At 43.5% G+C, this 21,764-nt stretch overlaps 1 protein-coding gene across 2 annotated transcripts in view; it reads left to right on the top strand.

Annotated features, from left to right (window-relative positions):
• CFAP54 (cilia and flagella associated protein 54) overlaps positions 1-21,764 on the top strand; it is a 331,179-nt gene that overhangs the window by 283,156 nt on the left and 26,259 nt on the right. For both annotated transcript variants that reach the window (XM_075600548.1, XM_075600549.1), the window contains exons 62-64: positions 11,229-11,370; positions 11,707-11,871; positions 13,735-13,946. In XM_075600548.1, the coding sequence (XP_075456663.1) occupies positions 11,229-11,370; positions 11,707-11,871; positions 13,735-13,946 (519 nt within the window). The remainder of the gene's footprint in view (positions 1-11,228; positions 11,371-11,706; positions 11,872-13,734; positions 13,947-21,764) is intronic.

Genomic DNA, 21,764 nt, shown 5'->3' with positions numbered 1-21,764 from the left:
TGCAGCCTATCACTGTAACCTAGACTTGCATTCACTCATTGGAGCAGTACCTTCACACCCCGCTCCGGGGATTGGCCCGCTGGCCTTTAAGTACTGCTTTCCCACAATGCTCCCTGCCGAGCATAGTCCTTACCGGATGTCACTTCTGTTCAGCCACAAGCTCCCGCTTGTTCTCCTGTGCTGAGGCGGAGGTTTCCCCTGCGTCCTTCAGCTTCCTTTCTCCTGTGCTGAAGCGGAGGTTTCCCCTGCGTCCTTCAGCTTCCTTTCTCCTGTGCTGAAGTGGAGGTTTCCCTTGCATCCTTCAGCTTCCTGTTCTCCTGTGCTGAAGCGGAGGTTTCCCCTGCGTCCTTCAGCTTCCTGGTTTCCTGCACTGAAGCGGAGGTTTCCCTGTGTATCTTCAGCTTCCTGGTTCGTGGGGCCTACTCTTTCCCTAATATAGAGAGGCCGTGTCCTGGTTCCTGCGCTGAAACGGAGGATTCCCTAGCCCGCTCAGGACTCTTGCGCTGTAGCACTGGTTTACCCGTGCAGCTAGGCGGTGTGCTAATCTGGTCTGTCTACCACCTCCTGAGACCAGTACCATGGGCCATGGTCGCCGCACGCGCAGAGGCCACCCCCGCGCTCCTAAGCTGAAGTGGGGCTTTCCTGAATACCTGTTGCCGAACGCCTGCTTGGACAATGTTTATCCTGACGTCTCCTGTCCTGACCCTGGCTTGGACAACGACGATGCTGTCTTCTCCTATCCTGATCCTGCTACGTATGACTACGAACTGCGCAATCCCACCCCACCTCAGCCACGCGGTCCGACCCAGGTTTTTGGCGAGCACATCCGTGACAACAGTACAGTACCGTACAGTATGCCTGGACAGTACTGTATGTTCTACAAACACTGTATTTCGTTACAGTATAAAAGGAGACAATGGAACAATTTCAAACATTTTCTTTTATTGGTGGAGTAAGTACAAAAACATTTATTTACAAATACAATTTAAAAACATTTAAAGTGTACAGCAATTCAAAACATTAACAGGTGTATGGTTTACTGCTAGTGAACACATTTATGTACAGAAAGTCAAAATATTTACAGTAGGATGGTGTACAGAACAGTCAGTCAGGCCTGCACAACTCCAGTCCTCGAGGGCCGCAAACAGGCCAGGTTTTATCCTGTTTGCGGCCCACGAGGACTGGAATTGTGCAGGTCTTGTGTAAGTAAAAACATTTCTTTATTAATTCAAGTTAAAACACGCAACATCTCCTTTATTATTAAAGTACAGAAAGTCAAAACATTTACAGCACTACAGTATGGTGTTAGTAAAAAAAAATCTTTATTAATAAAATTTAAAACACGCAACATCTCCTTTATTAAAGTACAGAAAGTCAAAATATTTACAGTAGGAGGGTGTACAGTACAGTAAGTCAGGCCTGCACAACTCCAGTCCTCGAGGGCCGCAAACAGGCCAGGTTTTATCCTGAAAACCGGGCCTGTTTGCGGCCCTCGAGGACTGGAGTTGTGCAGGTCTTGTGTAAGTAAAAACATTTCTTTATTAATACAAGTTAAAACAAGCAACAAGTCAAAAAATAAACAACAGTTGAACAGTCACGCAAATTCGATCCCCACCAGATTGTCCTTCCAGGACCGATGCCTTGTATGACGCAAAATGCCATTAATGGAGTTGTGACAACCACATCACTTTGAGGTCCCTTTGATCCCAAATAAGGCCGGAAACACAGTACTTCTATTTACGTGGGTTTTATTTATTGGGGTTTAAGTAACATATTCGCAGGTTCACCGTCCCTTTAAGAAAACCAAACTAAAATAAAAAGCATAAATAAAAACCTATCCTGGTCAGGGATCTAACTTACTTCTTCAGCCCTGTCTACCGGGCAGCCAGCTAAGCCAGTTGCCACCCCAAAACATGCCCTGGCATAGTCAATAAAGAAACAGCATAGTCTTTTGTCATATTGTAGCAATAGAAAGGGTTTTGTGTAACAGTCCATCTGGCGATGTCCCTGCTTCAGCACAGCCTTTTCAGCAGTGTCTCTCGCTCTCTCTCAGCTTCTTTACACTGCTTCAGCATGGCTCTCTCAGCAGCTTCTCTCACAATCTGCCAACTTCTTTAACCAGCCTCTGGTAGCTGGGGAGCCCCTTCTGCCTCCTTACTTCTCTGAGGGAAAACCGGTCAGTCTCTCTCACTGCCTCTCTGGCTTTCTGGGTCAGACTCAGCCTATGACCAAACACTTCCTTGTTTTTCAGGAGATCAGCCCAGGCTGATTAATTAGATTTCAGGTGTTCTTGACAACTCCAGGGAGGATTAACTCTTTTCAGCACCTAGATGCCAGTGCTGGTATCACAGGAGTCTCGAACGATTTTCATTAAAGGATCTGAAATTGAAAAATAGCGCCGCAATTCCTCCACAATAGTCCTTCTTAAATTTTCAGGAAGCGCCCTTTTTTCGCGATTTCCTTTGTAGTTTACATTTTTGGCCCACCCGCAGTACACCAAGTAGGACACGTGGTGCTTAAAAATTAACATGTAATACTTCTGGGGTAAACCAGCACTCATCACCCTATACTTCTCCCTGAGTGCCGGCGGCAGTTCGCGCAGGATGATGTCGGGCACCGTATCGATGCAAGGGAATGTAGGTTAGGTTCTGTGAGCGGGTGTTCTTCTGTGAGCGGGTGTGCTTGTGGCGGCGGGCGAGGGTAGGTTGTCTGGGAGGAAGCTTTCCTCTTGTCTTGGTCGCCGTGTTGTCTCCTGGCGTGGTCTTGACGGGGTTGTCATGTTATACTCCTCGTCAACGGCATACATGTACACAAATTCTTCTGGTAGAGGGGGTGCGCTTGGTGTTGGAAGGTGGTCGAAGGTCCCATTCATCACATCCATGCCACCCTCCTGCTCCGGCATCGGGGATACAGGGGCATGAACACCGAGCAAATTATGTATCCCCGCTATGTCAGTCTCTATCTTCTCCATCCGTTGATCCATCTTCTCCATCCGTTGATCCATCTTCTCCATCCGTTGATCCATATTTAGCATGGTCTCAAAAAGAAGATTTATCTTTACCAGCATAGTAGAGTTCCCGGGGATATCGACACTTAACCCATTCAGCATGCGGTCTAACTGTTATGCCGGTGCTGCCCGCAGGCCAGACCCGTCCCCTGGGCTGAAGGGGGAAGTGGTAATACACGCACCCGCAGCAAAGGGACCGTGTCCGGAGTGTGGTATAAAGTGTTGCCAGGCCAGGTGTAGTAAGGTAGACAATACTTGCCGGTACCGGTTGTAGAGATAGAGTGAAGAATGCCTTGCCGAGGTCAGGGAGTGGAGAGCGGAAATAGGTCGTAGTCCAAGCCGTGTTCAAGGCGTTACCAGAGTGAGCGTTGTCCAAGGAGTGCCGAGATCGAGAGCCAGAGGGGGTAGTCGTACAAGCCGCATCAGAACCTGTGAAAACACTGAGAGAATCCAGAAGTACTTCCATACAGAGACTATGTCGAGCAAAGACTGAGAGCAGAGAGGAGCTAGATAAAGCAGGAAGGTCCAATTAGGAACGGAGGCGGGACAGGAAGAGCTACAAGGAGACACTGCAGATTGGTACAGGCATAACAGGCCGGGTGAGTCTTGTTGGTAACCTGAGTATGCTCGTGTGGTGTGCGGGGGCGGGGCGTGAGGTCCGGGGGACGGGAAGAAGAGTGTGCAGAATGAGCGCGCTCCGTAACGCGTGTACGCACGTGGACCGAGCCAGTGGATGGTGCAGGTGTGCGCGCGGGAGGTCGTGTGCGTGCCCGGCACTGAGCAGAGGAATCGCCGAGGGGAGTGATCCCATGACGGCTGCAGGGGCGGGGAGCCACAGAGGTCGGTAAGGCAGGATTGTTTTGTGTGTCCAGGGACTCCCTGAGGGGAGAGAGTGCTCTGTGTGGGGAGCGCGGAGGACACCGATTCCTGACATTAACGAGCTGGTTCTTGTGCATGAGGTGCTGTGGACATCTGAGTGGATGGGTGCTACGGAGGATGAGATGCGGGGTTCCCTGGAGAGAAGCGACAGCATCGTCGAAGAAGGATGGAGGAGGTGACCTGTGGATTTCCAGGAGAGAAGCGGCAGCGTCGTCGACGAGGGATGGAGAAAGTGACCTGTGGATTTCCGGGTGAGAAGCGGCAGAGTCGTCTAAGCGTAAGGGAGAAAGTGACCCAAGGATTTCCAGGAGACCTGCAGCAGCGTCGTCGAAGAGTAGTGGAGAAGATGGGCTGTGGGTTTCCAGAAGAGCGGCGGCAGTGTCGTGGACGCGTAGTGGAGAAGATGGGCTGTAGATTTCCGGGAGAGCAGCAGCAGAGACGTCGAAGCGTAATCGAGGAAGTGGCCTGCGGGTTCGATGGGTTGGCTGCCATTTGTTTTGCCTTGAGTGTACATCACCGAATTTCTTCTTGACATAATAAGGCTTACGTGTATTAAAACCCTTAGCCTTTGGGGTCAGCAGAAAGTTTTCTTTATTAGCCTTAGCCTGTCGCTTTGGCCTTGGCTTGGAAACGGCTGCCCCCTTTCGCTTTTTCTGTGTGATAGGCACGGCAGAGACGAGTGGCTTCCTGCGTCCGTAGAATCGGGGTTGATCCATGGAAGCAGATGGCACAATGCAGTATCTGGACAAGGGCAAGTTCAGATACAGATCATCGAGTGGTGGGCTATGCAAAGTGTGTAACCTTTTATGCATGGCGACGAGGTACAGGTGTTAAAAGTGGCCATACTCTAATGTGAGTCATTAACGTATAAATACACCATCAATTTTGTGGATTCACTGCACATTGAATACACATCGACTAAACATCGAATATACATTCTTGTGCTTGTATTTCTTTCTACTCGCAGCTATGCCTGTTAAAAAGATTTCAAAGGATCTCAGCATGAGAATTAAGGAGATGTACACGAGCGGACAACAAATTGCCGATATCCAACGCAGGTTAGCTGCTTCTGGCCTCGTTGTGCCATCAACCACCGTGTGCTATCATGCACATGGAAAAACCAATCAACGCACGAGGACACCAACGGTAACTAATGCGTAAGTATATTTATATAACTATATAATACAGTATATCTATTATTGTTTATATTGCTGCATATTAATATAACTATATAGTATAGATCTATCTAATTGTATAGTTATTTTGGTATATTTATATAACTACAGTATATAATACAGTATATCTATTATTGTTTATATTGCTGCATATTAATATAACTATATAGTATAGATCTATCTAATTTTATAGTTATTTTGGTATATTTATATAACTACAGTATATAATACAGTATATCTATTATTATTTATATTGCTACATATAAATATAACTATATAGTATAGATCTATCTAATATTATAGTTATTTCGGTATATTTATATAACTACAGTACATAATACAGTATATCTATTATTGTTTATATTGCTGCATCTATAATTGTTTACTGTAAATTATGTGCTGTACTTGTGGCCTACTGCACTGTAACTTACCGGATTGTTGTTTTTCTGTACACTATAGGGAGACAACTCTTCTGGTCGACAAAATAAGTGAAGAGAATGATGAGAAGAGTGCCATAATGGTCAAATACACTCTGCTGCAAAATCACAATGTCACTGTATCCGAGACCAGCATAAAGAAGATGAGATGCAGAATTGGATGGAAATATGGACGTGTGAGGTTAGTACTGGACAGTACAGGAGGTTAAAGTGTTGTTTAAGAAACTGTACTGTACCTATAAAATTATTCCTGGTCATTACAGAGCGTACCCTATGATAAGGGACATTAACAAGATCAAGAGAGTGGTCCAGGCCCAGGCATGGATCGACAGTGGAGAAACTTTCCAGGATTGCATCTTCACTGACGAGTCTACTGTATCGCTGGAGAGATTTGCCACCTTTGCATTCCACAAAAAAGGTCGCATATCTATGAAGCCGCGTCCAAAACACCCAGTGAAGATGCATGTGTGGGGTGCCATCTCTAGGCGTGGACCAGGATGCATTGTCATCTTTGAAGGTAAAATAAGTCACACGCTTTTGCCTTATGCACTGTACTGTACTAGTGTGCAGTTTTTTGAGCACTTTTCTTTTCTTGTTATAGGAATCATGAATAAAGCTTTTTTCCAAGAGTAAATTGTGCCTGAGATTGTGAAATACATCAAACGTGAGTTCCCAGATGGTCACCGTTTCGACCAGGACAACGATTCGAAGCACACCGCGTCAACAGCTCATATTCTTGAGTGCGGTATCAACTGGGTGAAGACGCCAGCGGAGTAAGTGCGGTAACCGTGTCTCATTTTTTCCCACTGTTTTTACTGTGTACTTTATCTCTTTAACTAATTGTCCTTTTTTTCCCCCTCCAATGACAGAACGCCAGACTTCAATCCTATCGAAATGGTCTGAAGGACCATATCCGAAAAGTCGTGAAACCCTGCAAAAAGGATGAGTTGGCGCAAGGCATAATGAGTTTTTGGAACGATGTACTCACCGTGGAACGATGCAATAAATATATTGACCATATTGCGACTGTGTTGCACATTGTGACCGTGCGTAATGGGCAAGCATCAGGAAGGTAGTATGGTATAGTACTGTACTGTCGTATGGTACTGTAAGTACAGTATGATACAGGTAAGTATGGCACAGATTTTTTCTTTCCTGAGAGAGCAGCACTAGCCACCTGGTTACAAAGTATTTAACAGTAGCTACAGTATACAGTAGTTCCAGTATAGACTAGTTTGACAGTACTATCTGTATACTGTAGTCCAATATGGAGTAGCTATAGAGTACACAATGCCATAATACAGTATGCACATAACTGCACTATTTTTTTCTTTTCTTGTCTTTTCAGAAAAAAAAGGATGGACTGGGGGAGAGGGGGGGGGGTATCATGTGTAAAGTTTGTGAACTGCGTGTACAGTTAAGTGTATCTAAACTGCAGTCATGATTTACACAAAACCTCCCCTCTCTCAATGAACTACACATAATGAGGAAGAAGATAAAGATGAAAATTTGTATTACTGTTTTTATTATTATCAATGTGCATTATTCATGATTATCCACCGGCCCTCAATTTTCATCCCCCCCCCCCTCTCTCAATGATTATTTGTATTTTTCTTTCCTGATAAAATAAAATACATATTTAATTACATTAAGATTTTATTTCTTTGAACTTTAAATTCACTGTGAATGTGTGTGGGGGGGATTCTTCAAGAAGACATACAGTTTTAATAATTGGTTACCTTTTTAATAATTGGTTACATAATCAGATTAACATAAGGGAAAGCCAACAATAGGAAAATTAACGAATGGTGTGAGAGATTGAAAAGCACAATGACAAGCTTTAGAAATGGAATGGTTCTGGAGAGGTGTCGATAAAATGTTGTAATACTTGAGCGAGCCCTGTGTGTGTCTGCGGGGGGGAGGGGGCTAAAGCTGCATGAAGGATTAGCTGTATTGTAGTTCAAAGACATTACATATTTTCAACAGGCAGGTCACCATAATAATTTGATCCCCACACCCCCAAATACATAAAAACCGCACAAATCAACCATGTGCAGTCAAACGCACAGTGTCGCAGTCAAAAGCTACAGCACAGATTGAATATCATAATATCAAGATGGTTTAGGCAGGCTTGTGGAGAAAATAAAAATAAAAAATGACGAGAAAAAAAAAAATATATTTTTTTGGTCACTCACTCTTGAACTTCACAAGCAAGCAGTGGTGAAGTTATGACGCATGTGCAGTAATCATCAGCTATGTAGCTCCCTTCCCAAAGAGGATTACACCCAGGCGCAGAGAGGTGATGCTCGGCTAGGGACGATTAAAAGCACAATGACAAGCTTTAGAAACGGAATGGTTCTGGAGAGGTGTCGATAAGAGGTTGTAATCCTTGAGCAAGCACTGTGTGTGTTTGCAGGGGGAGGGGGCTAAAGCTGCATGAAGGATTAGCTGTATTGTAGTTCAAAGACATGACATATTTTCAACAGGCAGGTCATCATAATAATTTGATCCCCACACCCCCAAATACATAAAAACCACACAAATCAACCATGTGCAGTCAAAAGCTACAATACAGATTGAATATCGTAATATCAAGATGGTTTAGGCAGGCTTGTGGAGAAAATAAAAATAAAAAATGACGAGAAAAAAAATATATATATATATTTTTTTTGGTCACTCACTCTTTAACTTCGCAAGCAAGCAGTGGTGAAGTTATAGACGCATGCACAGTAATCATCAGCTAGCAAGCAGGAATGTGATTGAAACCAAAAAGACACACATTCAAAGGAATGGTGTGGGAGAGGTGTACTGTACTGTAGATAAGATAAGAAATTGAAATACTGCCGTGCAGTAAATTAGCCTGTGTGTGTGCGGGGGCGAGCGAGGGGAGAGCGCTGTATATGCCGAAATGTGATACTGTTACAGTACACGCCTATGCGTTTCAACAATGTTCAAATGAGACATACAGCACTGCACATGCATGTATAAATATGCAAATTTACAATTACTGCACGTGCACACGCAGACTGTGTAATGACGTACTGTAGGTTGAACTGCTAAAGTATTAGACTTTAAAGACAACAGCTCGCGAACGCCCCCTGAGTTTTTAGATGGTATTGCAGTATTGCAGACAGCGCTAATAAAATGCTAATATTACGAGCGCTAAAATACCGGAATTAGGATAAAGGCGGCCGCAGCTGTATACTGTAGGGGGAATTCATTCAATTAAAGTCTTTCACATCAGCGTGTACCCACGGTATACAAAACATGTTTTGCCTATAAGCAAGCGGTCACAACATCATATAAATGCTTCAAATGTTCTCCGGTTCCTTGGCAATTTCAACTCCTGTATCCTCTACCTACTTTGAAAGCATCTGTGGTGGATAGGATCCAGAAAAAGGGCTCATGACATCCCTTTATCAATTATTAATCAACCCAAAGGACTGAACCAAATTTAAGTTAATGTGCAAGGGGAGGTGCTGCGTTTGGGTCTACTCTGGAAGAGTAGGAGTGGGAGAAAAGCATTGAACATGCAGCTAAGACTTCCATATGCACAGTAATAAAGGAAAATGCTTATAAGATATATCATTGGTGCATAACCCAACTTGCTTACACAAGTTGGGCTGAAACATATCTTCAAGTTGTTTCTGAGGGTGTGGTCAAAATGGCCCATGTGTGGTAGTTTTGTCCGAAGGTCAAAGTCTTCAAGACTAAACTGCTCACTGTAACAGAATTAATAACTTTTTGGGATATCATTGATTCACAGACCTTCCCCAGGGTACACTAGACATTTAAAGAAACTGATCAACCATAACATTACTGCTTCAAAGTGTTGCATTACAACTTAACTCTAACACAAATTAAAAACAGGGTAGGGATGTAAGAGATGTGTGCAGAGGTATACTAATGGAGACCGTTTAGGGTGAAATTAACATATGGCTTTATTGCCTGTTCCTTTAAACAACATAGTAAACAAAAATATACATAAAACAACAAACACCTATCCCTGTGTAAGGGCTAACTCACAGCCCCTTACCAGCATACCACCCCCAAAGTCTCAGCGGTACCTTAAAGCAGAGGGCCCTTCAGGCCATCGGTGTCCAGGTGTCTTTGTGTGTTTGAGGGTCCAGCCTCTGGCAGGTTCCTGGGTATTTTGTATCCAGAAAAAGAGGTCTGGTCCCCTTCTGTCTTGTTTTTAATACACAGTCCTCCGGTGCACTCAAGACCTCTTTCCTCATGGCAGCACCTTGTGTGCTGAGGAAAATCTCTCTTGGTCTGTTTCAGCAGGAGTTTTAAACCTGTCCTAATTAGGCAGGTGGAGTCTGGTCAATTGTCTGGCTCCACTTAACTAGCTCCCTACTGGATTTAGAGGTAATTTCTTCAACAGGGATAAGTCCCCGTTACAAGGTTATAGTATGACAATGCAGATACTAACTAGTCTCCTAGCTGACAACTGTGTTAAGTTACAAAGGGTCTGCGATCCTTCGTTAATATAGGTCCATATTGATGCTGCTTTTATGTGACTTAGTGAACTGACAGTGTCAACATTACCTTAATCAGTTTCTGATTCTAAGAGGCGTTTGGGGGGGAAAGAAAAACGATGTATGTAATTACCTGTGTAAATAGGAGAGTTCCCCCATCCCCCCCTCTCTCTTCTGTTCTCTTTGCTGTCCTTATCATTACTACTTTTAGTATTTTTTACAGCTGTGCAAATGTATTGTTAATGTGTACACAGTCTAAGTACCCTTTCCCCCTGTTTGTTTCTGTATTTCCATTATCTAAATATGTGGTGAGTTGGTGCATCACAAATTAAGCTCATCAGTAGTATAAGTCCATTCAAATGAATCCAAACTTCAGAACCACTGTATAATTAACAGAGATGTTCATCCCAGGGGAAGGAGACCTAGTGGTGCCCACACAACTGCCACATCCAAGGGTCCCTTAGAGACATGAATCTCCCATGGGATATAATCCATAAGCAATCCCTCATAGTTTTGAGAGTTAATAATAAAAGGGCTATTGCCCTATACCTGACTGTGGAAGTTCCAAGTGGAATGGATTCTTCAGCGTGCAGTCCTCAGAGATGTAGAGCAGCAGATGAGAGAAAAAAAGAGCACAGCTATCCGCATCCAGAATGCATGAAATGACAATAGGGCACTTTCCTTGAGAAAGTCCTTTATGGACGAAACGCGTTGGTGCATTGTCCTACCTCATTGTAAGCTGTTCAATTAAATAAACAATTCGTTTTTATTGTACTTGGAGTTGCCCTATTGTCATTTCATGCATTCTGGATGCGGATAGCTGTGCTCCTTTTTTCTCTCATCTGCTGCTTTCCATTATCTAAATCTGAAACCTTAAAAATAGATGAATGTAAACATGAACAGTTTCTATTGTAATTACTACAAAATACAACATTGATGCCAGACTATGGAAGTATAACAGGAGAGGCTAACCGAAGACAGTCACTCTTTCCAGTGCGTTTCTTGCACTGTACATAACCAGAATATTGCTCTGGACACAAGTTCAATAGCTTCATGAAGCCTCTGCCTCTCTAGAAAGAACATTAACAAACATAAAATTACCTGTCTATCTTGCTGTGTAGCACTACTGTGATTTTATTAATTCTTTAAAAGAATGTCGTGAAGTAATATTGTGTTTAGTTCTTGTAGCTATAATTGATATAAAATGAAATAATGCCACATATATTTATTTGTATTTGTTTTTCTGCAGGTGGGTGATGCCATGCTGGCTTGTAAGCAATTAATTGGTCAGAATACTGTTACTGTGCACGCTATTAAGGCCAAATTACACCAGCACATTCCGACATTTGCTTGTATGGATCTTCTTGCAAGCTATAAGAATTATTTGCCAGGTATTCACTAAATGTGTAATGTAACAATTTGTATGAAAATAATGCAGATAGAACCAAAATAAGAAACCCTGAAAAATACTGCTTTCAACTTTGTAATTAAACTCTGTAAATATCCAAGTTGAGAATTGCAAGTGGTTACAAGATTTAGTGTGCTTGTCTCTTCAGCATTGAAGAGAAGTTCTTATTTTAAACCAAGATGACTTTCTAATTTCTTGGCGCTGATGCTCTTTTAGGAAATAAGAACTTATATGATGTTAGTGTTAGTGATTGTTATGGGGATATTCCCATTTACATGAGAACTGTTTGATAATGTTGTTTTATCATTTTGTTCTATAGATGATTGTTACAAAAATATTTGTGAACAAGAGAGAACTGTTGGAAGTCCCAGAGAAGAAGGAAGAGAGGATAGAGACAAGCTCTATAAAGGAACGCTGTCCTGGGTTCATCTGATCCACTATCATAATCACCTAATGAGGTTGAAGAACATGATCAATTTGACTGGTACAAAATCTAAGTTTGACATTTTTTTGTATAACTTCTTCAGACTGTACCGACATCTGCCATCATCACAAATAAGAAGACACAATAAGGCGAGCGCAAGCCAGAAAAAACAAAAACAGAAACAGCAAAATGTAAGTCACACAATAGCCTAAAATGCTAAAAATTGAATGGGTGATGGGAGGGGAAATAGGATGGAAGGAAGTAATACAAAATCACTCACACAGCCATGTGTGAGTGTAGACACATCACAACAAAGGTGGCTTTAGCCTATGGCTTGCTTCATTGATCACTGGTCCTGACGGAGATCTCAGGAGAGAAGGAGGGGAGAACAGCAATAGGTGTATGACACTGTCAAGTGACAATAAATGATGGGGTGGATAAAATAGATATATAAAAACCACTCACATGGCCATATGTGAGTGCAGACACTCAGAGATAATCCCAGCCTTAGAGGTGGAGCACAATCTTCTTTAGTAAATCACAGGCAGGGTAAGCCAGGTAAAAAACAGAACTTTAATGAATAAAAGATGTAAAAAGTCCAATTGGAAATGTCCCAGAACTCACGGCAGCTCTCCTGTATGGCGCGATCGGCGTTGTACCCTGACTTCCGCGTCCGAAAAGTCTGGCGGCGAACGGCGATCTAGGTGAAACTGCAGTGGTATAAAATGTCCAAAAATCCTCCTCAGAACAACATGTTTCGCTCATAAGCTTCGTCAGGTTCTCGGGACATTTTATAGCACCGCAGTTTCACCTGGGTCGCCGTTCGCCGCCAGACTTTTCGGACGCGGAAGTCAGGGTACAACGCCGATCGCGCCATACAGGAGAGCTGCCGTGAGTTCTGGGACATTTCCAATTGGACTTTTTACATCTTTTATTCATTAAAGTTCTGTTTTTTACCTGGCTTACCCTGCCTGTGATTTACTAAAGAAGATTGTGCTCCACCTCTAAGGCTGGGTTTATCTCTGAGTGTCTGCACTCACATATGGCCATGTGAGTGGTTTTTATTTATCTATTTTATCCACCCCACCTTTTATTGTCACTTGACAGTGTCATACACCTATTGCTGTTCTCCCCTCCTTCTCTCCTGAGATCTCCGTCAGGACCAGTGATCAATGAAGCAGGCCATAGGCTAAAGCCACCTTTGTTGTGATGTGTCTACACTCACACATGGCTGTGTGAGTGATTTTGTATTACTTCCTTCCATCCTATTTCCCCTCCCATCACCCATTCAATTTGTAGCATTTTAGGCTATTGTGTGACTTACATTTTGCTGTTTCTGTTTTTGTTTTTTCTGGCTTGCGCTCGCCTTATTGTGTCTTCATACTGTGTGAGGATCGTGGGAGATCTGTTACCGGCTGAGCAGCAGCAAAGACCAGCGGCTAGTATTGCATGATTTTATTATTTATGTGCATCATTGCTGCCTATCTACATCCACTTTGAACTCCAACTAGATTCTGGGTATTAGTGTGTATAATTGTGAGGAGCGCCCCAGTTTTCTTGTATATCATCATCACAAATAAATCTGATCGCCGAGTCTTATCCTCAGACATAAATATTCACAACACCAGAGCTCTCATTTACAAGAGGGTTTGAAATGAGCCATAACACTCATGTATTGTGTGTTCAGGATAAAATAGGGGTAAGACCCAGCAACAGGACACATCCTGGCTCCTGGTCTATGACCCAAACCATAGGATTATAATTTTTCCAAAATTGACCAGCCTCCACAGAACAGCAGAACGTTGTGGTTTATTGCCCCTTATGATGATTTAAAAAGCACTCTTTGGTACACATGACATTTCTATATTTGTTTTAAAAAAATAATAATACAGCAATGCTAAGCACTCCCTTTCATTGTTACAGGCAGTTTAAAGACATTGGATGGGAAACTACCTGCAGGAGACACACTATGCACATCTATTGTCAGTAATGGGATTACATTGCGCTTTGCAGAAATGCATCGGTTTCTGAAAGAGTACCTTTATGCTTATGCCACTTGCTGTGTGAATAAATTCCCACAAGAACTACTTCAAGGATTGGAAACGCCAATCACAGGATTTTACATACCATTCAAGGTAACCAGTATATGAATAATAATTACATGTCTTTAAAATGGCACTAATATTTAAATACAGTATATGTCCTTGAAATCCATATCTAGAACATAAAATCAGACTAAATCTGGCTATTCTGGCATATTGGGATGTACTACTGTATCATGAAATACAGATGTAGCAGTCATTACTGCACCCGCTAGCGTGCGTATCAACACATAACCCGTCCATTGTTTTCACGCGTGGCTAATCCTTTCAGAATAGCGGCTGCTCTCACTGGTGCATTGTGTGTGTCCTGCTGCAATGCGCCAGCGGGAGCAATAATGGCTGCTACATCTGTACTATGCAAGTGTTCAAAATGAATGGTATGTACAGTATTGTATGATCAGTGACATATATATATGTGACATCTGTATCTTCTACAAACATTCTTATTTTCTCCTGTTTCATAAAAAAGTACATACATCTCCAATGCGACAAAAAGCCACAAATGCTACATCCAATATGACAAATTATATAGTTAAATACATCTGTCTCTCTGCTCATAAGTAAGGATTATTCAGTCAAATTCTTTGGCCAGAGTATCTTTAAGCGTGTAACCACGCCAAGGTTCAAGCGGGTAACTGTGACGATGGAGAGGCTTTGGCCCGGGATTAAAGGGGTTACACCCCAATTGGCCACCTTCTACTCTCACCTGGGAAGCAAGGGGTTAACTGGACTGAGGTCCAGTAATGTGTTTTTACCTCGCTACAAATATCAAAATGCTTATTCCCCTGTGTAACTGTATTGTGTTATGCCAGTGTCTGCGCCACACACACACTGGGGCTTAAGGGGTTAATAAGCTACAGTTTAAGAAAATACAACTGTGGTGTGTCTTTTCAGAAAATCTGGGCTTCCAAAGGCTTGATTGAAGTTGGGTGTGAAAAGCAGAAGGGGTTTGTAGTGTACAGTATGTTAATACCTAATTTGCAGGCCAAGGGTATATTGCTGGTAGAGACAGCTAGACCCAGGCTGGGGGCATTGGGTGTGAAATCTAACACCAGGTAACAAATGTCCACTACACAGGGGTCCTGTGACAGGGTAAACAAAAGCCACCAGTTATATGCCTGGAAAACCTATGTCTAGTCTGCAGTGCAGCACTGACTGGGTTAACTTCAGCTGGGAACCGCAGGACAATTAGTTGGATCCCAGCTGGCTAATCAAGGTGTGTTAAAACCCAGGCTGTAAACACATGGAGGCGGTCGGTTGAGGAGTGAGGAGTAAGCTGCTAAAGAGATTGCTAGAGAGTTTCCTGATACAAGGTCTGATTAGAAAAGTAGATGAATTGTGAACTGTCTGTCCCCTGCATGGGAAAGGGCAACTGCCATATACACTGTCTGCTAAAGAGAAACTGTTTTTGTCTGTCTGCTAAAGAAAAACCATTTTCCTTTTGTTGCTGAAAAAAAGCTATTTTTGTTTTGTGTGCTGTATATTTGGCAAGGCTAAATAAATAAGTCTTGTCAAGAAACCCACGTGTGTAGTTGCATGTACGCGGCAACATATGGTGTCAGAAGTGGGATGGTTTTTTCAAAAGGCTCCTGCAGTTAAAGGGCCACACACACACACGAATGGAAGAACGTTTGAAAGACTTTCTGTGCGAACAGACCAGACAGCAGGGACAGTTAATGCAGGAGCAGACCAAAAAGCAGGGACTGTTAATGCAGGAGCAGGCCCGGCTGCAAGCGGAGAGAGATGAAAGACTACAAGCAGCACAGGATGAGCGGATTGCCAAGCTGCTGACCCAATTCCACGGAACCGCCAAGTCCAAGGGAAGGAGCAGTCGTTCCAGCAAGGACGGAGTCCAAATGCTGGTCCCCGCAGAGGAGACCCTCATCTCCTTCCGAATGTCGGCTCATCGCAAAATGAGAGGAACTTCCGAGAACGTCGCCCACAGGACCCACCAGATGCCTGGTCTCCAGTAACCCGTCCAGCGGAGCGCTATCCACAGCCCCCACCTGCGAGGGAACCCTCTCCATGTTCTGCCTGCGGAGAACAAGGCCACCGGTATGTGGACTGTCCACTAATGGATTGTTCATTCAGCAGAACCGTCGCAGAACCGTCGCCTCGGCATTTACTGGGGAAAATTACAAGCCCTGGCTACTTCCAGCCCTGATTGGGGGAAAAAACATCCAGGCCCTTGTAGATTTGGGCTCTGGGAAAACTCTGGTCCTCCAGGAACTGTTACCGCCCAACGTATGTTCTTTTGACTCCCCATGGAGCATAGAATGTATACACGGCGATGTAAAACGCTATCCGACGGCCAAAATCTGGCTACAGGTAAAAGGTCAGGAGGCTTACCTCGAAGTAGGAGTCGCTCCTTGGCTCCCTGCCCCCGTTGTGCTCGTCGGGACTGGCTTTTCTTTTCGGACCTAATGGTCTTTCACGAAGAGCCTCCTTCTAGGCCTCAGGAGAACCCTGGCAAACTGTTCCCCTTCTCGGCAGACCTTTTTCCCAGTAGACACCGGGTTCAAAAGACTCGGAAGCAAAGACGCTTGGACAAACAGGACTGGTTGCAGAAATATGGGTCTCAAGGTGACCATTCTAGTAGTCAGAGGTCACAAGTGATGGCTGGGGATGGCCAAAGGGAGGGGGATATGGGCCCTGGAGATTTACCAGACCTGTACCTCCCTGACTTTCGCCAGAAACAAAGGGAAGACCCAGTCCTTGCTAGACAGTATGACAAGGTGGTGAAAATTGATGAACAGATTTTAGAGGCACAAGGGGTGATAGTATTCCCCCATTTTGAGCTATCAAAGGATATCCTCTATAGGGTGAATAGGCAGACACAAAAAGGGGAGGTCACCATACAGATATTGGTTCCCAAGGCGTTTGTTAAATCTGTGTTCACTCTAGCCCATACTGTCCCTTGGGGTGGTCACCTGGGCAGGGATAAAACATTGGACCGTATTTCATCCCGATTCTATTGGCCAGGGATGCATAGTGATATTACTAAGCTATGTGCAGCATGTCCGGAGTGCCAGTTAACTAGTCCAAAAGGACAAAAACCAGCCCCTTTGGTTCCTCTACCCTTGGTGTCAGTTCCCTTTGAGAGGATTGGGGTAGACTTTGTAGGACCTCTAGAACCTTCTGCGAAAGGACACAGGTTTATCCTTGTCATAGTTGATTATGCGACAAGATATCCTGAGGCGTTCCCCCTGAGAACAGCAACGGCGAAGCAAGTAGCCAACAAGTTGTTGGAACTGTTCTCACGGGTTGGACTTCCCCAGGTTATGTTGACAGACCAAGGTACAAATTTCATGGCTAAACTGATGCAGGATGTCTTAAAGTTACTAGAGGTCAAGTCTGTTCGGACATCGGTCAACCATCCACAGACTGACGGATTAGTGGTAAGATTTAACCGAACTCTAAAAGGGATGCTGAGGAAATTTGTAGATTCAGAGAAGAAAGCCTGGGATGAACTTCTCCCTTTTCTGCTGTTTGCAGTGCAGGAAGTCCCCCAGGCCTCCACGGGATTCTCTCCATTTGAATTGCTCTATGGTCGCCAAGCCCGGGGTATCCTAGACTTCCTAAAGGAATCCTGGGAGGAACAGCAGTCCCCTTCTAAGAATACCCTGCAATATGTATTAGACCTTAGGAAGCGCCTAGATGTGGTCGGCCATTTTGCCAGGGAGAATCTTAGATCAGCCCAGGACAGTCAGGAGAGACATTACAATCAGAATGCTCGCATGAGAGTGTTTCACCCAGGAGACCAGGTGATGTTATTGTTACCCAGTTGCGAGAGTAAACTCCTGGCCAAATGGCAGGGCCCATTCGAAGTACTCCGCCGTATGGGTGATGTGGATTATGAGATCGCTCAACCAGGGTCCAGGAAGGGTAAACAAATTTACCATGTGAACTTGCTGAAACCCTGGAAGATGCAGCGGTCTCTATTCATCCACCCGGTGGAGGAGGAAACGGACTTGGGTCCTCAGCCTCCACGGGAGAACATTGTGAGTGACGATAAAATCCCAATGGGTAAACAGTTGTCCTCTGAACAAAAAGGGGACTTGTTAGCAATAATTACTCAATTCCAGGATGTTTTTTCTGACTTACCAGGACAAACTAACTTAATTTCCCATGAAATCGAGACAGCACCTGGGGTAAAAGTACATTCCCGTCCTTATAGGTTGCCTGAACGTCTTAGGGCTCTGGTAGAGAAGGAGGTACAAGAAATGTTACACTTAGGAGTGATTGAGGAATCATGCAGTGAGTGGTGTAGTCCACTAATTATGGTCCCTAAACCCGATGGGAAGGTAAGATTTTGTGTGGACCTCCGAAAGGTCAATGCGGTATCCAAGTTTGACGCATATCCGATGCCAAGGGTGGACGAATTAATTGACACCCTTGGTAACGTGGAATATATATCCACGTTGGACTTGACAAAAGGATACTGGCAAATACCCTTAGAGGAAAAGTCCAAATGCAAAACAGCCTTTGCCACTCCTAATGGGTTTATATCAGTTTGTGACAATGCCATTTGGACTGCATGGAGCCCCAGCCACATTTCAGAGACTCATGGATAAGGTACTGAGGCCCCATAGGACTTATGCCGCAGCCTACCTAGATGACATTGTCATTTATAGTAAACACTGGCGGGCCCATCTAAATAGGCTGAAAGCGGTCCTCAAATCTCTAAGAGAGGCAGGGCTCACAGCCAACCCTAAGAAATGTGCCTTGGGTAAAGCGGAAACCAAATACTTAGGGTATGCAGTGGGAGGTGGAAAAGTAAGGCCACTAGCCGACAAGGTAGCTGCCCTGAAAGAAGTTCCGACCCCCCAAACAAAAACGCAGGTACGCTCTCTGCTGGGTTTAGCAGGGTACTACCGGCGGTTCATCCCCAACTATTCAGAAGTGGCAGCCCCTTTAACGGACCTCACAAAAAAGTGTGCCCCTACACAAGTGGTGTGGTCAAGGGATTGTCAGAGAGCCTTTGAGGACATAAAAAGGTGTCTATTAGAGGGTTCCATCCTTAGAAGCCCAGACTTCAACAGCCCTTTTATAGTGCAAACAGATGTATCAGAGATAGGGCTAGGGGCAGTGTTGTCACAACAGTTTGAGTGAGTTGAACATCCTATCCTTTTCCTGAGTAGGAAATTGTTCCCAAGGGAAAAAAACTACTCAGTGATTGAGAAAGAGTGCCTCGCAGTAAAATGGGCAATCGAGGCTTTGAGGCATTACCTGGCAGGAGTCCATTTTACTCTTGTAACGGATCATGCTCCACTAAAGTGGTTAAATAGCATGAAGGATTCCAATGCTAGATTGACTAGGTGGTATATGGCCCTCCAACCCTTCTCATTTGAGATTCAGCATAGGCCGGGAAAAGAGAACGCAAATGCTGACTTCTTTTCTAGAGAAGGGGTGAATGGTCGGGCTTCAGCTGTGCGTAGCCCCAGCCACACACTAACAGGGGAGGAATGTGACAGGGTAAACAAAAGCCACCAGTTATATGCCTGGAAAACCTATGTCTAGTCTGCAGTGCAGCACTGACTAGGTTAACTTCAGCTGGGAACCTTCGGACAATTAGTTGGATCCCAGCTGGCTAATCAATGTGTGTTAAAACCCAGGCTGTAAACACATGGAAGCGGTCGGTTGAGGAGTGAGGAGTAAGCTGCTAAAGAGATTGCTAGAGAGTTTACTGATACAAGGTCTGATTAGAAAACTAGATGAATTGTGAACTGTCTGTCCCCTGCATGGGAAAGGGCAACTGCCATATACACCGTCTGCTAAAGAGAAACTGTTTTTGTCTGTCTGCTAAAGAAAAGCCATTTTCCTTTTGTTGCTGAAAAAAAGCTATTTTTGTTTTGTGTGCTGTATATTTGGCAAGGCTAAATAAATAAGCCTTGTCAAGAAACCCACGTGTGTAGTTGCATATACGCTGCAACAGGTCCCTGCTTCAAAGAAATGTATTGATGGGGGTTTTGGTGCACAGTATATTAATACCTGTTTGCAGGAAGCTGGAGTGGGTTGTGAGCGTTATAACTCACACTTACAAACGCCTCTGATTTAGGAGATCAGAATGAGTGACCTTATTAAATATAAGAATATTATGAGATGTCCTCGGCTGAACATGCTAAAAATTACATATGTGTATTGGTGTGACCAAGCCACAAATAATGATTCTAAACACTTGATATCTAACAGATACTAAGAGCCAGATATTAATATCTCTCTTAATTTTAGTACTACATGGTAATATTCTCATTGGGAGCGTCACGCGGGCCGGAATGTATTAATATGTCTCACGTGCCAGTAAGTATTACTGAACTGAAGTTATGAAGTTATTTAGATAGGACAAGCAGTTTGTAAACGTCCTTGGGTGGGAGGAGTTTTACTCTGAGGAAAACTGTCAACTTCACCGCTGATTTATGAGAGAGGCTGGGTTTAGGTTGTGTTCAATGGGAAATAATTGTATATAAACCAGGCTCAGCCTATGGCTATTGTCTTTCATGTCTTTGGTGTCTTGATGATTATGAAGATTAATGTTGAACTTCCAGTCCAGATATGACTGTTTCATCATTCCATTTTAAGTAAGTGTCCATATTTTGCCTGTTATTTGCATATCTCGTGTGTTCACCTTTATCAAGGAATAAATTATATTTTATCATATCTAAGTCTCGTACCAGTTCAACACAGTTAAATATAGTATATATTTTGGTGGTGTATTATTAATAGCCTGTCACAAAGCTCCTGTCACAGTAACCACTTCCCTTTCTACAGGTCCTAACACTATCTGCAAACACTCTCATAACCTTGCTAATGGAGGGAGACATTTCTTAATAGACTGATCATTTACAGGTGCATAACAAGACCTGCTATTTAAAAGTGGGATGAGTGAGCTTAAAACCAGGGAGAAGGGGTCACAAACCTCCAGACAATTGTTTACTAATTGAAATGTACAAACACACATAACCCCCTGCAAGCTCAGATTGTGATAGGACCTGTAGAAAGGGGAGTGGTTATATGTTCGGACCTTGGTGTGGTTCAACGCTTAAAGATACGGCCCAAGAATTTGACTAAATTACTCTTACTTATGTGAAGAAAAACAGATAAGTATTGAACTATATAATTTATCATATTGGATGTAGCATTGTTTTTTTTAGTCTTTTGTTGTATATATTAGGTCACAAACCCAGTAGCTCTCCTTTTGACACATACAGTATATACCTATATGGTGTGGTGGGTTTGGGTTCTGAGCTTCCAGGGGTTGTGTGTGTTGATACATCTCATATGCACTGACCTTGACCCCTTGCAGACACATTTACCAGAACACCCTCCTTCTGTCTCTGTAAGTTCTCCCCACTTATCACTTAGAATGTAAGCTCTTTGGAGCAGGGACTCCTTTTCCTATTGATTTATGTCTAAGCGCTTATTCCCATTATGTGTTATAATAATATGCCACGTGTATTACTGCTGTAAAGCGCCATGTACCCGGATGTTTCTATATAAATAAAGATATACATACAAAAATAGATATGGTGAGATGTAAAATATAATAATGTTAAAAATACCCATAGCAACTTGTATTCCCTAATGATTCCACTAAATGTCATCTCTCTACTAATAAATCAGTGATTTTTTTTAATTACCATGTTTACATAAATCTGGGAATTTATTTTCCTAGAGAAAATGTTGTTACCTTAGCAACTAGCAAGTAATTAAGCTTTCTTTCCCCTTACTGGGTGCACTCAGGAAACATAATTTTGTGTTTAAAGCAATTAAAGGCAGTGTGTATATTTTAGTTAGCATTCACCATGTCTTCTGGTATGAGAGTTACAATATCCTAAATGCCAACAATGACCT

Source organism: Ascaphus truei, chromosome 5, assembly GCF_040206685.1.
Source record: "Ascaphus truei isolate aAscTru1 chromosome 5, aAscTru1.hap1, whole genome shotgun sequence".
Taxonomy (NCBI): Eukaryota; Metazoa; Chordata; class Amphibia; order Anura; family Ascaphidae; genus Ascaphus; species Ascaphus truei.
The sequence above is the reverse complement of the archived record's forward strand: the minus strand, read 5'-3'. Positions and strand labels throughout refer to the sequence as shown.